This window comes from Eurosta solidaginis, chromosome 2, assembly GCF_040869045.1.
Source record: "Eurosta solidaginis isolate ZX-2024a chromosome 2, ASM4086904v1, whole genome shotgun sequence".
Lineage (NCBI taxonomy): Eukaryota > Metazoa > Arthropoda > Insecta > Diptera > Tephritidae > Eurosta > Eurosta solidaginis.
The window spans coordinates 27,809,726-27,831,989 of record NC_090320.1 but is presented as its reverse complement, the minus strand read 5'-3'; the positions used below and the strand labels follow the sequence as shown (position 1 = coordinate 27,831,989).

Genomic DNA, 22,264 nt, shown 5'->3' with positions numbered 1-22,264 from the left:
GTTATCTCAATCGATTTTCAGGTATAGGAAAATTTAGCAACATGAAAATTTCAAAATGCGATATCTCAGCGAAAAAAATGATATTTGAGCAAACTCAACGCCATTTGAAAGAAGAAGACTTGTATTTATATATGCCATCCTTTAATTATGGTGAAAGAAAACATCTGCAAGGCTATATAACCTCAAATATGGGCAAAAACGGTGTTTTTAGCACTTTTAGGTTAGGATATCACGAAAACCAGAGCTGATAAAGCAGTTTGGAGGCCAGATTTCGATTCATCGCATCAAAATATTTCGAAAATATATAGTCCGGTTTCTGGGTCCGAGATGCTGTCCGCCTGTGTTATTTGGCCTTAGTTGTTACTAAGAGTCTTATGATAGTTCGGGCATTTCGCTGGGAATTTCGATAATGTTATTTTTAAGGTTAAGAAAATTCTAGTAATGAAATATGTTACAAAAATCTATATATGATAGCGGCCAGGACGGGAGGTTCCAATTTCCAGCTTGGAGTTCATACAAAGCAGGGTAAATTTTGAGTCGAAAACCTACATCTCGTTTTGAAATACTCAATCTTCCAGAGTACTATGTAGTGGATATGGTTTGACTCGGTTTAAGAAACAAGATTTGATGATTACTTTCAAAAAGGACCCGAACTCCCAGTAAGTGAGTTTCCCACTTCTTTTTTTCTGTGATTTTTCCGTATGCCGGCCATATTAATTAGACTGTTTGTTGAGACCGTTTCATATTGGATGTATTCGTCCGGTAATTTCAGTACATCAAATTCAGATTTTTTTTGCTTGTGTTATTTTTTCGTTGTTTCTGTTCATGATAGTTCATTATGAAAGATAAAAATACGTTTTTCTGACCAATAGCCACATCCTTACATATTAGATCATAATAAATAAATATCGTGACCAAATTCGGAAGATTTTAGGGACTATTTCTGTTCCCCTTCTAAGGTCAATCTTGGATTACTATCAAAACACTTCCAGGGTTTACTTACTTACTTTATTGGCGCTTAACTGGTAAAACCGTTCTCAATGGCCGTCCAACAAGACGCACGGGATCACCTTGGTATAAGTTCGGGATTGCTCTTTGTAACTTTTTGAATTACTATCTGGAAAATTTCAAGATCTTTTAGAAACTGCTGCGAATTGATTTTGAGCTCGGAGTTTTTTTATTCTTTCGTGGTTCTGTACTTTGCAAGGCATATCGTAATTGCTTTGTTAGTATAATTTCGAAATTATTTGGGATCAATCAGAATTTGTATTGCTTACATGACTACGGAGTTTATAACGACACTGCTTTGGGCCTATTACACTTGAAGTCAAAATCATAGCATTGCTTTGTCTTGGACCTACAAACCATAGTGTTGTCGAAGTTCGAAATTGGACCGGTATTGCAGAAACTAAAAACATTAAAAGTGGGAAATTTTCTATGACATAATTTTTTTTTTTTAGATCTTCGAAAAATTAAAAGAATTGTTTTTCACTTATAATTTAAACGTGAAAAGTACAAAGGGATGTTTTTAATTTAAAAATCATTACGAAGGCTCCAGTTTCAACCTTCGATGGTACATACCCACGTTTTGGATGCTAGCTTCGAGAATCAGAGAAATTTGTTTTTTTGCTATGAAAAAAAAAAGAAACTGGTCCTCTAACGGGGGCCGCAAAAAATTAGTAATTTCAACAGAGGTGGGCCATAGGGAGGTTGCTGTTAAAGGCATTGGTTCCACAATACAATTGAAAAGATGGTTTTTGGAGTTTTTCCTCTGCAAGGGTTAGATATTATATATTGATAACGGTGTTCACTGCTTACCGATTATGTGTGGCTTAGGGCCTCCTTATGCTTGTCTGGATAAAACGGATGTGTAGGCAGGTGACGGAACTCATCATAGTAGTTGCGGAGATTTTGTTGTTGTAGCAGTGCTTCGCCCCATCAAATAGGTGCGACCGATCACAAATTGTCATCAATATCCTCTAACGGGAGTCCAAGGAAACTTGCTGTTTCAACAGGGGTGTGAGGGGTGTTAGAGGCGTTGGTTCCACATTACAATTAAAGAGATGGTTGGTGTCATGTGGGGCCACATTGCAAGCAGGGCATACATTTTGTATGTCGGGGTTGATTCTGGATAGGTAAGAGTTTAACCTGTTACAGTATCCAGATCGAAGTTGAGCTAGAGTGACTCGCGTTTCCCTGGGGAGTGTGCGTTCCTCTTCCGCAGGTTTTGGGTACTGTTCTTTGAGTACTGGATTCACCGGGCAATTCCTGGCATAAAGGTCCGACGCCGGTTTGTGGAGTTCACGCAGGACCAGCTTGTGTTTTTTTTGCTTCATACGGCTGAGTTCCCAGGTGCCGTATTTCCTCATAATGCTTACGGAGATGACTCCCAACAATAACAACAACTCCTTAAGCCCCTGGGCGGTGTTGGCTCATCAATCAGATATCTTTTGGGATGCCCAGGTTTCTGGGTATTCAAAAGGAACTATTTGGTTAGCATCTCATTTCTCTCCCTGATGAGGGGTATTCTCGCCTCATGATGTAGATGGTGTTCTGGGGACATAAGAAGACAGCCCGTGGCGGTTCTGAGAGCAGTATTTTGGTAGGCCTGTAGCTTATTCCAGTGAGTAGTTTTTAGGCTTGGCGACCATATAGGGGACGCGTAGCATGCAATCGGCTGGCCAATTGCTTTATAAGTGGTAATAAGCGTTTCTATGTCTTTTCCCAAGTAATGCCAGCAAGAGATTTGAGGATTTTATTACGGCTCTGGATTTTCGGTACAATTGCGGCTGCATGCTCACTAAAATGTATATCCTGATCAAACGTCACACCCAAGATTTTGGGGTGTGGGACAGTCGGCAGCATATTGCCATCGACGTGGATGTTCAAAATGGACGACATTTGGGACGTCCATGTTGTAAATAAGGTCGCGGCGGATTGAGTCGGTGATAAAGCCAGGTTTCACGAGACGAAAAAACCTGGAGAGATCAGGGATAGCTTCCCAAGGCAGTCGGTTCTATGTACCGGAGTGACTCGGGATTTTTCCCGACCAAGGACTGTCATTTCAGTGAAACCCCATTTAATTTGTTTAACCCCCAACCCCATTTACTTGCGGAGATGATTCCTTATCGCTCTTGGAGGCGGGGCTAGATCAAGCAGTTTTTTGCTAGGGTGTTCCGGTTTGTGACACTTTAGCAAAAACTGTCGGTCAAGCATGTTTGTTAATAATGTTAAGCTCTTTTGCCTCACTATGTAGATGAATTTCAGGGGTCATAAGGCAGTTTTGAGTGCAGCATTTTGGCAGGCCTTCAGGGTTTTGTTGCGGCTTTACACTTTGAATACAATTTCGGAGGCATGCGCCTTGAAGTTGAGTGTATTATCGAACGTTACCCCAAAGATCTTTAGGTGACTGACAGGCGGTAGCGTAACACAATCGACGTAAACGTCCAATACTTACGTCATCTGTTCCTGCCACGTCATAAACATAGTGGCCGTGAATTGGGTCGGTGATAGTATCAGGTCGCGTGAGGTGAAGAAACCATAAAGACTGGGAAAGCAGTTTATTCCAGAAACTTAATCGTATATTGGAGGGCTAGGTCATGTTGCCTAATCGTGCAGTCGTCCGCCGAGTTTTATACAGTCTTATCGGTGCAATTTTGGCATTTCTTGGAAGTGATTTCGTGGTTATTTGAAAATGGATTCAGATCATTTAAGGTTTATTTTGGAACTATCTCCGGTATCCTATGTAATTTTAAGTAAAACTAAAAGTGGGACATAAAACACGAAATTCTTAAGACCTTTTTTATGGTGGAGTTTTTCTTATAAATCTGTTTTCATTTTATTTAAAATCAATTCATCATTCAAGTAATTTTAATGAGTGTAATGAATGATATAATTTTTATAATGATCTTATTATGTGCATCAATGTGTGTTTTTGTTTGTTTTTTTCTTTTTACATATATTAGACTTATACAGAATACGTATAAATTTACAAATATGTTTTAGCAAAAGACCTGCTATTTTTTATTTTTTTTTATAGTAGAAAAAGTACGAACATTTTTATTGTTTTTTGTAAAATTAAATTTCAAGTATTTGGGGAAGCCTTAATTGATAGTATCGGTGTAGAATTTAACTTAAGTTGACCTTGATACCACACTTTTAAACGATGAGCGATTTCCGAGAAGGAAGGCCTTCTCACGGATTGTTCATGCCAACATTCAATCATTAGCGAATAAACAGCTGTAGGACAATCTTCTGGACATGATAGTAATTGCCGTGAGCGCACCAAATTTATAACCTCTTGATTACTATGACCATAATATGGCTGTAAAGAATTTTTGTTGTAGCAACTTTCGTATGTATTCACTAGTATTGCAATGTAACATTTAACAAACCTGCATGCCATAACTGTAAATTTCCCATAAAACAACGCCAAAAGACCATACATCGCTTTCGGTTGTAAATTTACCATATAAAATCGACTCCGAAGGCATCCAACGCACAGGTAATAGTGATTTGGATTGTACTCTAAAATATGTGAAATGAAAGGGAACAAGTAAAAAGGACGAAGTTAAGATGCAATTCTGCTGTAGATTTAATCAATGGCTTACACAAATAGTGGTCCAAAAAACTGTAACACGCCTCTTTATGATAAAATTGTAAATCATTCCTAGTTTCAAATTATACTAATTAATCTGTGGGACGTAATATTCTGTCGACTTTCTTAGCTTGGTCCCCTCCAACCGGCCAATTCAACCTAATCTGTACAGAGAAACCCCTCCTAACGGAGACCTTGATTGGGTGGACACATCCCTTGACCGGACAGTTTTTCATGCACCAGGTTTTAGTTAGAATTTTTAGAACGAATTGCCCTCCTTTAGGCGGATATTCTCTTGGACGGACGCGGACAGTTATTTGCTATAAAATGGTATGAAAAACGTGAGGCACAAATTCGCATTTTTTGATTACTCGACTTCCCAGAGGCGCTTCCACATCTGCCGAAAAATTTTCTCACATCAGTATGAATCTTCGTTGCCAATTTCAACTTCTCAAAATATCCTATCGAATTAGTTACTTTCTTAAAACAAAACAAGTAAAAGTGTCCAAGTTCGGGTGTAACCGAACATTATATACTCAGCGTGAGCTTCAATTGTACATTTCATTTCAGATAAATGACTCTTCTACATAACACTGGGCACCGCCCGTTTAAAAAAATGTCTCCCCATTTCCTGTTACAATAAAACTTGATAAGTGAAATGTCATTGATTCAAAACTATTTTTTGCTAAGTTTTAGCTTATTATTTTCGTCTGCGACCCTTTTAAAAATCTTTTATATAAAAGTGGGCGGGGTCTTCAACCGATCTCATCCATTTTTTCTATAAATATTTCTTGCTATAGGGAAAACTTGTGTGCCCAATTTTATTACAATCCGTTAATTTTTCTTCGAGTTATGGCTTCCGAAACATAGAAAATTGCTTAGTCATAAAAGGGGCGGTGCCACGCCCATTTTTTTAATTTGAAAATTTTCCTATTTATTGTTATAGATCTACTTGGGAAATGAAATACCATTAATACAAAGCTCTTTTTTGCAAAGATATAGCTTATTTTATTCGTCCACGACCCTTTTAAAAATCTGTTATATAAAAGTGGGCGTGGTCCTTAACTGGTTTCGTAAATTTTTCTTTAAAGCATTCCTTATAGTAAAGGCAACCTCTCCGCCGAATTTTGTTACGATAGGTTTAACGATTTCTGATTTATGATTAATAATTTTTGTAAAATTGAATTTATCACAGTGGGCGGTGCCACGCCCATTAAAAAATTTTTTTTTTTCAAATTTTTATCAAGAGTCAATATTAGTCCACATGTCAAATTTCAACATTCTAGGTGTATTATTGACTAAATAATCAGGTTTTTTGTGTTTTCCAAAATGTTCTATATATAAAAAGTGGGCGTGGTTTTAACCCGATTTCGCTCATTTTCAATGCCAATCTATTCTGGGTCCAGATAAGCTCGTGTACCAAATTTGGTGAAGATATCTCAATATTTACTCAAGTTTTCGTGTTAACGGACAGCCGGACGGACGGAGGGACATGGCTCAATCAAATTTTTTTTCGATACAGATGATTTTGATATATGGAAGTTTATATCTATCTCGATTCCTTTATAGCTGTACAACCAACCGTTATCCAATCAAATTTAATATACTTTGTGTGCAAAGTACGCTGAGTATAAATACTATCTTCCTTGGCACTTTTCGTTTTATCGCTTTAGTGAATTCTATTCCTATCGAAATAGTTTCCATATGCTGAGCCGCTTTCGTATCTAAATGACGTTCTTCCCGAAAGCTGATAAGAATTTGGAACAGCGGCGGTATCTTTAGCGATAATTTCTTCCGTAATGTCGTATCGAATAAGTAACTTGCGACACGCTAGCATGAAATGTTCAACGGTAAAATACCATATTTGACCTGGAATCATGAAAGGGATGTATTGTGCGAAAACAAGTTTTCGAGAAAAAACGCGTTTAAAGTTTTTGTTTAGCTTGACTCTGTGTAGCGGCCGGTCGTTGTGAACGAATTTTGTAATTAAAATTTAAGTAACTTCACGATAAGCTACAAGCTTGAAACTTGGAATATAGTTCAGAACCCGATGACAATGCAATAATAAGAAAAACAATTCCGATAGGTGGCGCATGGATCGAAGTATTTCAAAAAATCGTATTTCTGGTACGATTTGGCTTTAAATGCGATTTGTGAAAAAATTAAGAAAGATAGAAAACTGCGGTTTGTTCATTTGGAAAGAGCGTTAAATTTCCTATAAGAATCACTCAAAAAGTGTACAACGGTATTTTCGCACAATAGATCTCTTTCATGATTCCAGGTCACATATATGTATACATTAGGGCGGGCCAAATTGTATGGGGAAAAATGGGGGAAAAAACTTCAGGTGCACATCCAGTTTCTGAATCTATGGATCATACTGAGTAATATTGTCCATGGGACCATAGGTCTGAAATGAATTTCGAGCCTCCCTAATTTTGTTAGAAAATTTTATATCCCAATCCGAATCCCAATTTGACATTTATTATCATGTATTTTATTTGTGAGAGCCGCTATTCGGATTGAGATATACAATTTTTTAACAAAATTATCATTTCAGACCTATGGTCCCATGGACAATATAACTCAGTATGACCCATAGATTCAGAAACTGGATGTGCCTTTTCAACAATAAATTTGACCCACCCTAGTATACATATTTGTCCAACTAGGTTTATAAACAATACAAACATTTACCTATAATAATCAGAGCTATAAATATCACGTGAGAGTCCAAAATCTGATATTTTTACAGTGAGTTTATCACCAACCAAACAATTTCTCGCCGCTAAATCGCGATGTACATAATGATGACTAGATAAATATTCCATGCCTTCGCTTATTTGTAGTGATATCTTAAGGAATTCCAATTGTGTAAGTGATTTATTTTCGCTTGGTGAATTTGCGATAAGAAATTCGTGTAGATCTCCATTGGACATATATTCGAAAAGCATACAATATGGCTCCTTATTAAGAACGACACCCAAAATGCAAACAATATTGTCATGCTTTAAATCGGATATTAATTCAATTTCACGTTTGAAATCTTGTTGTGTTTTAATTGAGGCATTTTCTTTTAACGCCTTGACGGCCACAAATATTTTATCGCCATTTATTTGTGTCAACTGTCCCTTATACACTTTGCCTGCAAAAGAACCGATTGAATAAAAGATATACATAAATGTGAGCATATGTTAAATTAAATATGTAATAACATTACCGAATGCGCCCTCTCCCAATTCCTCAACAAATTCCATATCTTGTAAGGTATATTGTGGTACTCTGAGCAAGGAACTTCTTTCTAAATTTTGTGAAAACATGGATGGTTGTTCATTGTTTGTATTGCCATTTAAACGCGTCATTTCAAGCGACGAGTTTACTTGTGAGTTTCCATAAATATTTTTATCAGCATTTGGCGTGTTGATCTTTGAACGAAAAAATAAATAAACTTAAATTAAAAATTTAGAAAGATTATAAAAAATTGATTGCTCTCTGATGACTGATCCTACTCCTCCCTATTCCACTTCTTTACTGCACTCGCTTGTCTGACATATCCCTTTCTAGTTTTATTTATATATGTATAATATAAATATATTTGTCTATTCTCTTCATTTTGCGTCTCTTAAAACGAAGATTTTTTGAAAGAGAAGAAATCCACCTAAAAAAGGTTTCATCAAAGTGCTTACGTGGAGAATTCTATCCACTTCATACCGATTGTTCTCTACCATAAAACATACACACAAACTTATACATTAATTTTTATTTTCAAATTCCATTAAAGTATAAGCCCGACCATCTCGGGAAACGATTTAATATGACCATACTGATCCTTCTTGGCCATCCCGCCTAGAAAAACTTTTCTTCAGCCTTTTTTATTTTACTTCTTTGGCAACTGTTTTCTCTCGGCTGCTGTGCTTCTGTACCTATTCTTTGCCTGTTGGTTTATTTTGTTCAATACATTCTCATACTCATCAGTGTTTTTTCTCTTGCTTTTGTTTTTCTTTCGTTCTCTAAGTGTTCTTATATTTCTCTTATCCTCTACTTCAATTTCCACCGTATCTTTATTTTTTATCTGCATCTCATCCCTACAACAATAGATCTGCACAAAGATCGCAGTGCTTCAAGGCCTAATAATAATCCCCGTCCGCCTATCTCTTTCTCTCCTTTGTGTTGGGGTACCTTCATGTCTTATTCCTTAAATATTTTCTTTTTTCCCCACATTATACTTCCATGCATCTCTATGTCATATATTTCTGTACCTATTTTATTTAGCTGTATCTACCGCTCTTTTATCACTACTTCTAACACTGCATCGATCTATTATACATATTTTTTCCCATTCAAGCATTCTCCAGCCTTTACTTCTCTCGCTATTGTATCCTTCTTAGTATATCATCTTCATCAGTAATTGGCGCTTAACCACCTTCACGATTTTAGCCGTTTCGTAACAAATCACACCTGTTTTGCGGAGATCAAGTCTTCCTACAGCTCTCCCAACTCAGTGTAGGTCTCCGCCTTTCTCTGCTGCCAAACTGCCGTGTCTGCTAAAATTCTTTCTTGGAGGAAGCGTCTTAGGCCTTTTGCATAACGTCACCTAGCCAGCGAAGCCTTTGGGGTTTTATTCGATGAACTATCTCCATCTCATCTTCTCTCGACACCGTTCATTATTCCGAGCTATGCATTTTTGTTCGTCGTGAGAGTTCTTTACTTTTCAATTTCCTACTCAGTCCAAAGTAGCACTTATTGACAAGAGTTATTCTCCGTTTGAATTCTAAGCTGACATTGTTTTTGCTGTAAATGCTGGTTCTCATAGAGACGAAATCCGTAATCGTCCCGAATTTATATCCGTCAACAGTGACGTGACTGCCTTGGCGTGAACGCACCGATTATTTCTTGAATGACGGCAAGTACTTCGTCTTTTCCCCATTTACCGCAGGACCCACTTTTTTGCGTCTTTATCTAATCCAGAGAAGGCAGAACTCACGACGCAAATGTTAGTTTGTAGCACATATCTGATTTTTTCCCCCTCTCTTTACTTATTGTTTTATATATATAATAGCAGACCCGTCAGACGTTGTTCTGCCCTAAATTTGGTCTATCTGCATACATTTTAATAAGCTTTTTCCGTCTAACTCTGCCCTACCCCTCTTCACTTTTTCTTAATCCTTTTATTTACTCCTCCCTCCGTCCGTTTCGCTTCATCCAACTCTATCTTCGTCTCACTATATTTCTTTCTCAGTCTCCTTCTCCTTCCCTCTTTTCTCTTCTCTCAAGTTTTTCTCATTCTTCTTCATCCCTTATTGCCAGTCCCAGAGGGTGGTATGCATTTTGTTCCAGTCCCATTCCTAGTCTCAGTCCCAGTCCTAGTCTTAATCCCATTCCCAGCCCGTATCTTGCTACTTCCCGGAAAAAAAGGATCGTAAATACTAATATAGGCCAATTTATATACCAAATTTGAGGCAAATCGAATAGGACGTATGTAAATAGGTATGTGGGTATTACTAATTCATGTCTTTATTTCGGCTTCGCATGCATATTTATCAGTTTTGCCAGGTTGATGCGACTAAATCCAATGTCACAATGAAAATTACTTTAAAGCTCTCAGCAACAGCTTCATTTGATATCCATATTACACACACATTCTAGAGGTATCCGGGTCCACGTTTTGGCCTATATTTCGACGCCCTAGTCACCCAGCGGTATAAATTACTCTCTACTAAAGCACACATCAATAGCTTCAATTTGATACCCATAATATAAAAACACTGTCTATGCGTTCACGGGCCCACGTTTTGGCCTATATCTCGAGACCCTAGTCACCCAGGGGTATGAAAATTACCTTCTACTAAAGCACTCATGAACAGCTTTCATTTGTTATCCATATTATATAAACACATTTTAGGGGTACCCGGGTCCACGTTTTGGCCTATATTCGATATTTGAACAAAATCGACCGGCGCATCTCTTCAAACACCGGCTACAAACTAACCAACATTTTAGGCTTTCTTTTTATATATAAGATGACACATAGCCCATCACACTTTGTTACTTACATTTTGTATATTTGTCATGCCACCGTTTCGCCTCTTTTTCAAGCCAACGTAAACCATATAAAATATGGCAATTCCTATTAATGTGGCAATTGTTATGAATATGTAAAACCACATTTTATCCGCACATTTTGGTATATCACATAATTCGATAATCTTTTCAAATGATTTATCATCCACAAAACACCACGGGCGTTCCTCCACATTGCCGGGGTTTCTGAAAAAGAAAACAAATTTTGATATTTCTGTTTGAGCTAATATCGCCAACGCATGGTTTCCCATGTCCGTTTAACAATTTCTGCTCTGATAAACAAACATTGAGAAACCAGCCACAATTTCATAAAAAAAACCAACCTGCAATAATTTTGTCCTGCCAATTCTGGATAATCGGATATTTCCTTCATTAACCATGACCAACGCAAACATTGTTTACCCGTACCAGATACTGCCAAAGTGCCACGATAGCCAGCACCATTCTCCCAATAACAATCTTGTTCCGGATTAACATCAATTGTTATGCCCAATGAAGAGCAATCTTCATGACGCGGCAAACTCGCACACTCTTCCAATGGTAATTTTTGTCCTAAAACCGGATGTCGTTTTGCTATGGCATACTCTTTTTGACAAAGTTCATTTTCCAATAATTCACATTCATCACGACAAATTCTACGTAGATTTTCTGTTTCTCTTGTTGGTGGATAGTGACTTGATATCTCATCAGTGAATATATCATCATAAGTTATTGAAGATTTTCGTTTAAAAAATGGTCGACGATCTTTCATATTTTTATCGAGAAAACGACGTGGACGTCCATAACCGATAATGTGATTTTCCGTATTTGCACTCAAATCGTAATTTGTAAAATTGGCTTTTTTTGATTTACGCTCCTTTTGTGTGGCGCGATTAGAGAAATATAATAGATTTGTGCGTTCGGGTGTACGACAGAGTGGCAGTGAACTAAAACAAATACTTGGCAGTGCGTAAACGCGACAATTTGGATTCATGTCTCTGAAAAGTTTTTAAAATGTGTTAATGAAAAAATAAATATTTAGAATTTGCATACGTCTACTAACTTTGATTCCTTTATAACGCCATAGGCAGCTTTTAAGCGCTCTTCGACTTCGTTAAGCGAGAGATTTGGTGGTACGAAGACGCTTTGATTCTTTAAAAATTTCTCACACGTTGTACCGTTATATACTTGACATATTCCAGTTGGTATCTAAAAATAAAGTTGAAGTCTGAAAATAACTGCTCATAGTTGTAGTTGTCTTTAAGGGAAGCCGTAACTGAAAACTAATTAAAGATCCTTTATAAATCTTGATACGCAATAATGTGTGTTTCCGTGTAAAATGAGCTAAGGGTTGAAAGGGTAAAGCGCAGTGTTTCACAGCGCAACTTCATTTTTATTAAACGGTTTTATTTAGCTTGACTTGACAGGCTGGCTGGTCGGCTGGCCGGCACGAATTTGTAATTGAAATTTAAGTAACTTCCCGATAAGCTGCAAGCTTGAAACTTGGAATATAGTTCAGTACCCGAAGACAATGCAATAATAAAAAAAATACTCCGATAGTTGGCGCATGGACCGAAATATTTAAAAAAAAACGTATTTGTGGTCCGATTTGGTTCATATTTGGAACACATAACACATACAAGAATAGAAAGCGGCCTGTAAAAAAATCGCCGCTAGGTGGCGCAAGGATCGAGATATTCAAAAAAATCGTATTTGGGGTCCGATTTGGCTCATATTTGGACCAAATATTACATACAATGCGGTAGAAGTGACATCAAAATATTTTGGAGTTCGAGGAGGGACAAGCATACGTGGAGCAGAGTCGGAGTAGTATTCGGAAGGATTATGTATTGAGGACTTATATTGTAACAAATTGTCAGGAAAGAGTCCTTGTAGTAATGAGTCACTAGATGAACTAAATAGAATGAGAAATAATAGGCAATTAAATAAAGACTAAAAACTTGAAAATAAAATAATTTAAAAAAAATTTTAAGTTAAACGGTTTTATTGAAAACAATACTTACATGAAGTAATAATAATACTAAAAGCTAGAAAATAATTAGGTAGGTCCTGTGTACTAGTCATTACACTCCTCATCAATCTAGGGCGTTGATTAAGCAATAAAATAAAAGCGTTGGACGCGTCAAATTTCTATTGATATTCATAAGTAAGACCAACTGAACCTTAATCAGGTTATGCTACGCCTCACATTTTTAGAAATTTCACGCGCCCAACGCTTTTATTTAATTGTCTGATCAACGCCCTAGATTGATGAGGAGTGTGATGACTAGTACCTACCTAATTATTTTCTAGCTTTTAGTATTATTATTACTTCATGTAAGTATTGTTTTCAATAAAACCGTTTACCTTAAAATTTTTTTTTAAATTATTTTATTTATAAGGAATGAGAACGATTTAAAACAACATTGCTACAGGTTTTTTGTTGTCATAGTGGATGTTGTTGTTGTTGTTGGGTTAACATTGCTTAGCCTCATTCAATAGGTGCGACCACTCATAAATTGTCACCAAAGTCCTTTAACGGAAGTCCAAGCAAGCAAGCAGTTTGAACAGGGGTGCCTCTCAAGAGGTTGCCAGCGCAATATATAGCTTCTCCAACCCAATTGTCAACATCACTTATCCGTGGCGAATCCTGTTTCAATAACAGCCGAGGCTCTAGCGACCCCGAACTCCTCATGGATCTAGGGGTGGGAGGGCGGAATGGCCTAGAAGTTCGCATGTGGTCATAACAAATCGTTCCTGAGATGGTCGGACTTGGTACCGGAACGTACGAGATCTGCATCCGACGAAGGACCATCAACATCGATAACACCCAAGGCCTTCGGGGAGTGTCCTTATCGCTACAACAACAACAACAACAACATCCAGACAAGCATAAAGAGGCCCTAGGCAAAATCCACACCGAATCCGTAAACACCTTTGCCCGGTGAACCCTGTTATCAATATACAATATCCTACTCTTGCAGAAGAAAAAAAAAGCAGCTGTCGCCTTTTCCGTCCTGACGTTGTTTAAAATTTTCCCAAATTATTAAATAAATTATAACAGATTTTTTCAGATTTTTTCTGTTAAATGAACTGATTTCATTGGTCATTTCAACAGCGAACAACTGTCAATATTATGCAAATGCATCGGCTAATTTTAAAGAGAAACTTACCCTCACGTTGCTCATAAGTTTGTTCTTATGACTATCGTGCCACAGATATCTCTGTCATATAAAAAGCCACTGTTATTCTAATGTTGACGGAAATCACTTATTTTGACAGTTTTCATTGGTATTCTTAGGGTGACATTACTAATTGTTAGTTAAAAGAGCAGAGCTAGGAGGCCACCGTGGTGTGATGGTAGGCGTGCTAAGCCTTCTACACCGAAAATCCTGGGCACAAGGTACATCCAAATCTTTAGACAACCTTTTTTTTTTTAATTAGAAAAAAGTTTCTGGGTTTCCGTAAATTTGCATTCATTTTTTTAACAGAGTTGTGGCTTACATTTGATAACCTCTTTTGTGGATTTGACTGTTGAAACACTCAATTCAGAATCAACAATTTGTGCGAAGTTGATTCAACTGCTATTTGGGATGGATAAATATTTACAGAAATATCGGTTGAATTTACCCGAATTTCGGTTGATTTTCCCAGCTCTTTTCTTTCAGTGTATTAGAACCATAAAATACCGTCTAGTTTTATTAGAATTAGGGATTCAAGGGGTTGTGTAGCGCAATATATAGCTTCTCCAACCCAATTGTCAACATCGCCTTCGAGCGACGAATCCCGTTTCACTAACAGACGAGGCTCTGGCGACCCCAAAGATTCTTATGGAACTTGGGGGTGGGGTAGGGAGGGATGGGCTGAAGGTTTAATGGTACCATATTAATCCCTCCCGAGATAGTCGTACCTAGTAGAGATATACGCCGCCGATAAACGCCGATGCCGCCGCCGATTTTAGGAGTTTTTCGCACGCCGCCGCCGAATGTCAAAAATATCGGCGCAGCGGCGGCGGCGGTGACGTCCGGCGCGTTACTATATTTTCTACTCGTTTAAGACTGCTTAGGCCATTTATTGTTCATGTCGAAAATTGGTCGGATATGGTCGAAAGTGGTATCAACAGATGTGCATCACTGCCAGTTATAAGAAACTAATTGCGAAATTTAACTCTTTCTAACTGTTCAAAAGTTATTTAAAAAACAGGCGCTTTCGATATCAGCATAACACGGACTTTGCATCACCCAATTCACCAAGTTATTAAAACGAAACACTAATATAATAAATTTATATGCTCGCTTTGCATATTTTTTTCAAAAAATTAATAATGAACAATGAATGCAAATAAAATGACCCAAGGCGAACATGTTTTCAAATTGTTCTCAAGTTGTTAAAAAAAAGCAAGTTACCCAAAAAAGGAGCCGATTTTTTAAAGAATTTTATATTGCGATTGGCTGAAAGAAAGCAAAATCAGTGATGCAAATCCTTTAGTAGGTTCTAGCGGCATAAACAGTCCTTTGAAATGTTTCTAACCTCATACTTAAGTTGAGGATATATATACGTATGAGAAGGGTTTAAAAAATACTTGGGCTTACAGTCAAACATCTTTTGTTTATATACGAAACTATACAATAGCGTCTGAAATGTTAATTTTGATTTCCACACTTCATCCTTCAACACCAAAGTATCCCGGTTTGACATGTCCTAAATTTGGCGGCCCTATCCAAAACTAGTCCCTTAGAGGGAATCACATTGATTATAGCCTATCAACCAAGTTTAAATATCACCTAAACGTTACGGCTCCTTTTACAAATGTGTATACGTAGGCACATATATTTACCAGGTGAGGCTTTGTCCATCGCAAGAACACTCAAAGCAGTGAAGTAAAAGCTTTCCCAAGACAGTCGAACTAATGACCGTGTGTGCTACTACCCTAACGTAGTGGACAGTCGAACTAGTCTGAAAACTGAAGCTACGCGGTCATCCATAATGAGCTCTTATATCAAAAGGCCGGAAAACAGCAGTTAACATCTTTCAACTTAAAATCTGTCGACTTTCATTCTAAAATATCGTTTTGATTTAACGAAGGCTATTGAAATCAATGTTGTGAACACAAACGACTGCAAAATTTGGTCTACATTTTAAAAATTTTATCCAGGGTTCTTGTGAAATTTTAATTATGTAGAAGCGCCGAGGATTATACGATTTTCACCCATGAGTTACGCAATGACATCCACTTAGACTGCTTATGATTTCGAGTACGGCATCCTTGGCCGAATAGTCACTCCCTAACGTTTCAAGGTGTTTCTCTGGTGTAGCTCGGCAGCATAGCGCGACAAAAACATCCATTAGAAAGTCTTCGGAGCTACTCCTAGAGCTTCTAGGAAAGTGACGTCGACGAAGGTATGAGTTCGAAGTCGCAGTCCTATAGCTTCTATGCTGGCATATGGTATGAGGGTCAGGAGGCGTGGCAGCGACTGGTGGTTGGGATTGCTACTGTTCGCACATGATTTAAAGAAATTGTGTTCGCGTCGATTGTTAGGAGTTAACCCCAGGTGAAGCTATTTTATGTATCTCTATTTCTTTCCAGCAAACGCAGCAGTACCAATTCCAAAGACCGGGGTTAGGTTCGAAGCCTCTCTGAAGTAAGAGAATGAGGCACAATCCCTCCGCAAGGAGCTACTCCTGAAAATGTTTAACCGATCTGTGAGATTTTGAGGCAAAAACCCCGGATCTTTCCGAAATGGTCAAAAGTCGATTTCCTTAAATACATACAAACAAAACCTGGTAAAAGTCTAGCTGAGGGGTCGACTGCTAATACGCTACCAAAAATATCGAGAGAGGTGTCAAGCGACTCGTTCAAAAGATATTAACGAAAAACCGAAAAATGACCCGCGGGTCCCTCCGAAACCGGGGGCGGATCCATAGTATTTTTGTGCAAAACACCTTCGGTCCTTCGGCCGCGCTTATTAAATATTACCCTGGGTGGGTCCAACACCGGTTTGAAGACCAAAACTATATCCGCGAAAAACACTTCTGTTCACAATTTTTTTTGTGGGTATCCCAAAACATTACAACAACCACATGAAAATCGCCAACTTCAACTGCAAATATCTCGAACAGAGATACAATTTTTCTTTTCCGCCTTCGGACTATTGTTGTCGAGGTCAATACGCGTCTTTTGACACCCCTCTCGATATTTCTGGTAGCGTATTAGCAGTCGACCCCCCAACTAGACTTTTACTCAAAACGTTTCCTAAATATTATTTTTTTAAATTGAAAAATCAAGCTTTTTAAAGTCAGAACACCGGCGTATGCCGGCGCGCCGCCGCCGCCGGTATATAATAGAGCCTGCGATAAAGTGATCGGCGTAAACCTCTAGTACCTAGTACCTTAATGGTGCTGTGTTACCGGAGCGTACCGGATCCATATCCGGCAAAGGACCATCACATCGATAACACCCCAAAGCCTTCGGGGAGTAACCTAATCGCTACAACAGCATTAGAATGTTCCACCCATGACGATGGAACATTTATGAAAATACGAATTTTATATGTAAGGATTTTCCTTTTTTAAGCTTCCGCTCTAATTGACCTAACAAATGTTCGCACATACTCATATCATTCTACTCTCATCATTAGTGTTAGTTGCTTTCTTTTATTCCCGCTCATTCATATCATAATTTACGCCTTTAATTACTCTAATTTGGCTAGTTTGTATGTACATAATTATGCTCACCTCATCATTGTGTGTTTTTGTTATTTCTGTTGTCACTCCAAAACTAAAGCTGTAAAAATTGCAAAAAATTTAAAGAAAGGGGAGTATAAGACCACAAAATTAATGAAGTCATTGTGATTTTTATTTATTTTTTCTCTTTATATTTTCTTGTTAATTTGTACCAACCCATTTTCATATCCATTCAAACTACAAACGCTTAGCACCGAAATTAACAAAGTAAATATTATGATTTCTGTAAACATTTTCTCTATATTATACAAATTTTTTTTTCAACTCCTGTTTCAACTGCGGCAATGATTTTGCTTTTTTTCCTATTACTGTTTTAGAATTACTATAACTTCTTTTAGGCAGTTTTTTTATTGGCTTTTAAGTAATCAATTTTATTAACTTATTATAAGGGTTTTTTGTATGTTTATTAAATTTTTAATTCATTATTTCACTAAACAAATTTTAATTCATAAAAAAAACTTTAGGGCGATTACATTCAGTAGCGCCGTATGTGCACGAACAAAGCAAGTGTAATATATTCTACCCTCAAACGTGTTTCGCTGTATGGATGTGTGATTTTATTTTCATCCCTTGAAGTTTTGCCTCTTGCCGGTATTGCCATTTTGAAATTTAAGGATACGAATTTATATGTTATTACTACTAGACAGCTACCAGATATATGACTAGTCACAAAACCTCTCCTTTTAAACCATTTGTATTTTTATACTCAGCGTGCTTTGCACACAGAGTATATTAACTTTGATTGGATAAAGGTTGGTTTACAGATATAAAGGAATCGAGATAGATATAGACTTCCATATATCAAAATCATCAGTATCGAAAAAATTTGATTGAGCCATGTCCGTCCGTCTGTCCGTTAACACAATAACTTGAGTAAATATTGAGGTATCTTGATGAAATTTGGTATGTACGTTCCTGGGAACTCATCTCAGATCGCTGTTTAAAATGAACGAAATCGGACTATAAACCCGCCCACTTTTTCGATATCGAAAAACCGAAAAACTGCGATAATTCATTACCAAGGACGGATAAAGCGATGAAACTTGGTAGGTGGGTTGACTTTATGACGCAGAATAGAAAATTAGTAAAATCTTGGACAATGGGCGCGGCACCGCCCACTTTTAAAAGAAGGTAATTTAAAAGTTTTGCAATCTTTAATTTGGCAGTCGTTGAAGATATCATGATGAAATTTGGTAGGAACGTTACTCCTATTACTATACGTGTGCTAAATAAAAATTAGCAAAATCGGATAAGGAACACGCCCACTTTTTAAAAAAAAATAATTTTAAAAGTCAAATTTTAACAAAAAATTGAATATCTTCACGTGTATAAGTAAATTATGCCAACATTCAACTCCAGTAATGATATGGTGCAACGAAATACAAAAATAAAAGAAAATTTCAAAATGGGCGTGGCTCCGCCCCCTTTTCATTTAATTTGTCTAGAATACTTTTAATGCCATAAGTCGAACAAAAATTTACCAATCCCTGTGAAATTTGGTAAGGGCATAGTTTCTATGATAACTGTTTTCTATGAAAATGGGCGAAATCGGTTGAAGCCACGCCTCGTTTTTATACACAGTCGACCCTCTCTCCTTCCGCTCGGCCGTTAACACGAGAACTTGACCAAAAATCGATATATCTTTACTAAACTTAGTTCACGTACTTATCTGAACTCACTTTATCTTGGTATTAAAAATGGGCGAAATCCGACTATGACCACGCCCACTTTTTCGATGAAAAAATGCCATAATTACATACCAAATAGGAAAAAAAGGATGAAACATGGTGATTGGATTGGTTTATTGACGCAAAATATAACTTTAGAAAAAACTTTGTAAAATGGGTGTGACATCTACCATACTAAGTAGAAGAAAATAAAAAAGTTCTGCAGGGCGAAATCCAAAGTCCTTGGAATCATGACAGGAATACTGTTCGTGGTATTACATATATAAATAAATTAGCCGTACCTGACAGATGATGTTCTGGGTCACCCTGGTCCGATATCTTGAAAACGCCTTCACATATACAACTAAGGTTCACTCCCTTTTAAAATCCTCATTAATACCTTTAATTTGATACCCATGCCGTACAAACACATGCTAGAGTCACCCCTGGTCCACCTTTATGGTGATATCTCGAAAATGGGTCCACCTATAGAACTAAGGCCCAATCACTTTTAAAATACTCTTTATTACCTTCCATTTGATACCAATGTCATACAAACACATTCCAGGCTTACCCTTGGTTCATTTTCTTACATGGTGATTTTCTCTTATGTTGTCTCCAATGCTCTCAGCTGAGTATTTAATGTTCGATTACACCCGAACTTAGCCTTCCTTACTTGCTAATAATTTCGTACGTAAATAAAATTTTTACAGGAGGGAGTAAAAATTTTCACTCCAAATTTTATTAAATTCATTTCAGGAAAGTGGTGTCACCGTAACAACAACTACCATAACAACAAGCAGTACAACATCAGTTACCAGTGGCACAGATAGTACGTCATCATCTGAAACAGATTCAGATTCGGATGGTTCTTCCAATGATTCAAAGAAACTCAACACACCCTATCCGGCATATAAAGTTGAGAATATCTATAAAATTGTTTTACAAAATCTTGAAGAATGTGTAACTCGTTTTCCCGAACACTATAAGTCCATTTATCGCTTAGCATACCATTACAAAAATACAAATTTGCCAAATTTGAAAAATCTTAAACACTGCGAAGAATTATTGATCGGTCATTATAAAACAAAATTAGACAATCAAATTGATGGCGTATTTTATGATAGAAAATGGAATAATATATTTAATGGCATTTGGCGTATACCTTCATCGGAAATCGATAGACCTGGAAATTTTGCAACACATTTAGTTAAATGTACAGCAATTTTGATAGAATTATTATATGAGAATAAGAATCATAAATTGCTGATCGATGTGGGATTGCAATTGTACAAAACACCCGAACAAGATAAGTGAGTATTATTTATAAAAAAGTATATTGTAACGAATTTAGTGAAATTCCGTTTATTCCAAATCTTCTGCTAACGTTCGAATCGCTAAACTGTTGAATAAATAACTCCAATATTCAATGATGCATAAATGGTCTTTATTAGACTACTTCGAAAGTACTTCACAATAACACTTATACTTCGCAACCAATAGCGTGCTTAAATCAAACTGATTACTGAACTACTCAGCTTTCGCTGCTTGTATACTCTCTGTTGTCTCGTCCACCCATTTCTCCTAAGGTCTAGTAACTTCTCGAAATTCATGCTTGGGTAACATCCATATATGTACATGTATATTTGTTGTTTGTATCCATATGCGTGTGTATATGTGAATACTACTTCTGCTGATGATGACATGCGTTTGTGAGTATCTCTCTGCTGCCTTGCATGTATGTGAGTAAATGATGATTGATTTGATGTACACAATAGTGGCAGCTTACTTTATTGTTGTTGTGCCTTTATCTATTATAAGATTTTTGGGCCCTAGGTGATCTAAAAAAAAAAATAAATTTAAGGCGCGATAACCTCCGAAGAGATCTAAGGCCGAGCTTCTCTTCCAATTTGCGTCGTGCTCCTCTTGATTTTCCCTACAAATTGGCCGGACGGGACCTACATGTTTTATGCCGACTCCGAAGGGCATCTGCAAGGCAGATGAGTTTTCACTGAGAGCTTTTCATGGCAGAAATACACCCGGAGCGCTTGCCAAACACTGCCGAGGGGCGACCCCGCTTAGAAAAATTGTCTTCTAATTGAAAAACCTTATTTCTAAAATTTCGATATCTACCCTGATAATAAATAATATAACTATTATTGCGAATGTAGTGATTTGACTGATCCTTTGACATTTCACTGTTACTCCTTTGTCTCCCTGATGGTTAAGAGTGGTAGAATATGCCCGCAATAGGTATGCCGGTCATAAAAGGCGACTAAAATACCATGGCTATCCAATCCAAAGTGGGGGAACTCCAAAGAGAACAAATGTGTGGTGAAACTCGCATGCGAGCGAGTTCACTTTTGGGCAAGTTGACAATAAAGCATACATAGCGAAGCTATGCAGTCTCTTCTCCGCTGACAATAAAACATTCTCTTAGAAGTAATGCGGTCTTCTTCATTGCTTCTTCAGTTACCAGTAAAGTTGTCGATTGATCCGCCCTCAAGTGTAAAGCGAACTTTTTACCTATTCTAACCTAAGCATACATTTTTAAATGATTCTTCTGTGGAAGTTCAAAGAAAAGGTTGAGAACAACTCTAGTGTAACCCTGTTGAGTAATATGGTGTACTAAATGCTGGCTAGGCAGATGCCTATCGTTTGTGGATGACAGTTGATTATTGTAAGAGTGGGTATGCGCTCACTCTTCTTTTTGAAATGTTTGAAACTGCGTTAGGCTATGCTGATTCGAATATAGTTTGAATGTGGTTAGTAGAAGAAGCTTTTGTCGTAGACTAAAACGGACATTTCATACAATCCGTAATGAAAAGGTTATAATCACATCCCTTAGTTGTGATGCTGGTCATCCTGGTGCTCAGAATAGGTTGTTCACATCCCTTGATACTTGTATTGAAATTGTATCTTGTATCTGAAGAGCTAAAGCATTTGAAAGGAATGGTAATGGAGCTCAAGGTGGAGTGATCTTGCAAACCGGATGAGTGTGGGAAAGTGTTTAGATAGACCTTCTATCTAACCAATGTAAGGCTTGTGATTGTACTGTTTGCTCTGAAGTGTTAGCGTATGAAACATTGACCTAATCGTGTTAGACCGGTGATCACACAACTAGATCCGTGTGTTTGACATCGTGAAGTTGAACCTAAGAGGCAGGTAGTCTTGTTAAGCATACATATATGTTATT

At 37.3% G+C, this 22,264-nt stretch overlaps 2 protein-coding genes across 4 annotated transcripts in view; one reads left to right on the top strand and one right to left on the bottom strand.

The window, feature by feature from the left end:
• LOC137239460 (calcineurin-binding protein cabin-1-like) overlaps positions 1-22,264 on the top strand; it is a 61,716-nt gene that overhangs the window by 17,656 nt on the left and 21,796 nt on the right. For both annotated transcript variants that reach the window (XM_067764782.1, XM_067764783.1), the window contains one exon: positions 19,828-20,381. In XM_067764782.1, the coding sequence (XP_067620883.1) occupies positions 19,828-20,381 (554 nt within the window). The remainder of the gene's footprint in view (positions 1-19,827; positions 20,382-22,264) is intronic.
• Positions 3,827-22,264, bottom strand: part of Ror (Tyrosine-protein kinase transmembrane receptor Ror) — a 156,061-nt gene continuing 137,623 nt past the window's right edge. Inside the window, exons 1-9 of one of the 2 annotated variants that reach the window (XM_067764784.1) lie at positions 17,558-18,157; positions 17,393-17,441; positions 11,721-11,866; positions 11,002-11,655; positions 10,651-10,864; positions 7,818-8,022; positions 7,295-7,742; positions 4,395-4,527; positions 3,827-4,324 (exon numbers count right to left, since the gene is read on the bottom strand). In XM_067764784.1, the coding sequence (XP_067620885.1) occupies positions 4,085-4,324; positions 4,395-4,527; positions 7,295-7,742; positions 7,818-8,022; positions 10,651-10,864; positions 11,002-11,655; positions 11,721-11,866; positions 17,393-17,441; positions 17,558-17,634 (2,166 nt within the window). In that variant the 5' untranslated portion in view covers positions 17,635-18,157 and the 3' untranslated portion in view covers positions 3,827-4,084. Of the gene's footprint in view, positions 4,325-4,394; positions 4,528-7,294; positions 7,743-7,817; positions 8,023-10,650; positions 10,865-11,001; positions 11,656-11,720; positions 11,867-17,392; positions 17,442-17,557; positions 18,158-22,264 lie in introns of those variants that run through there. The other variant, XM_067764785.1, reaches the window with a different exon arrangement.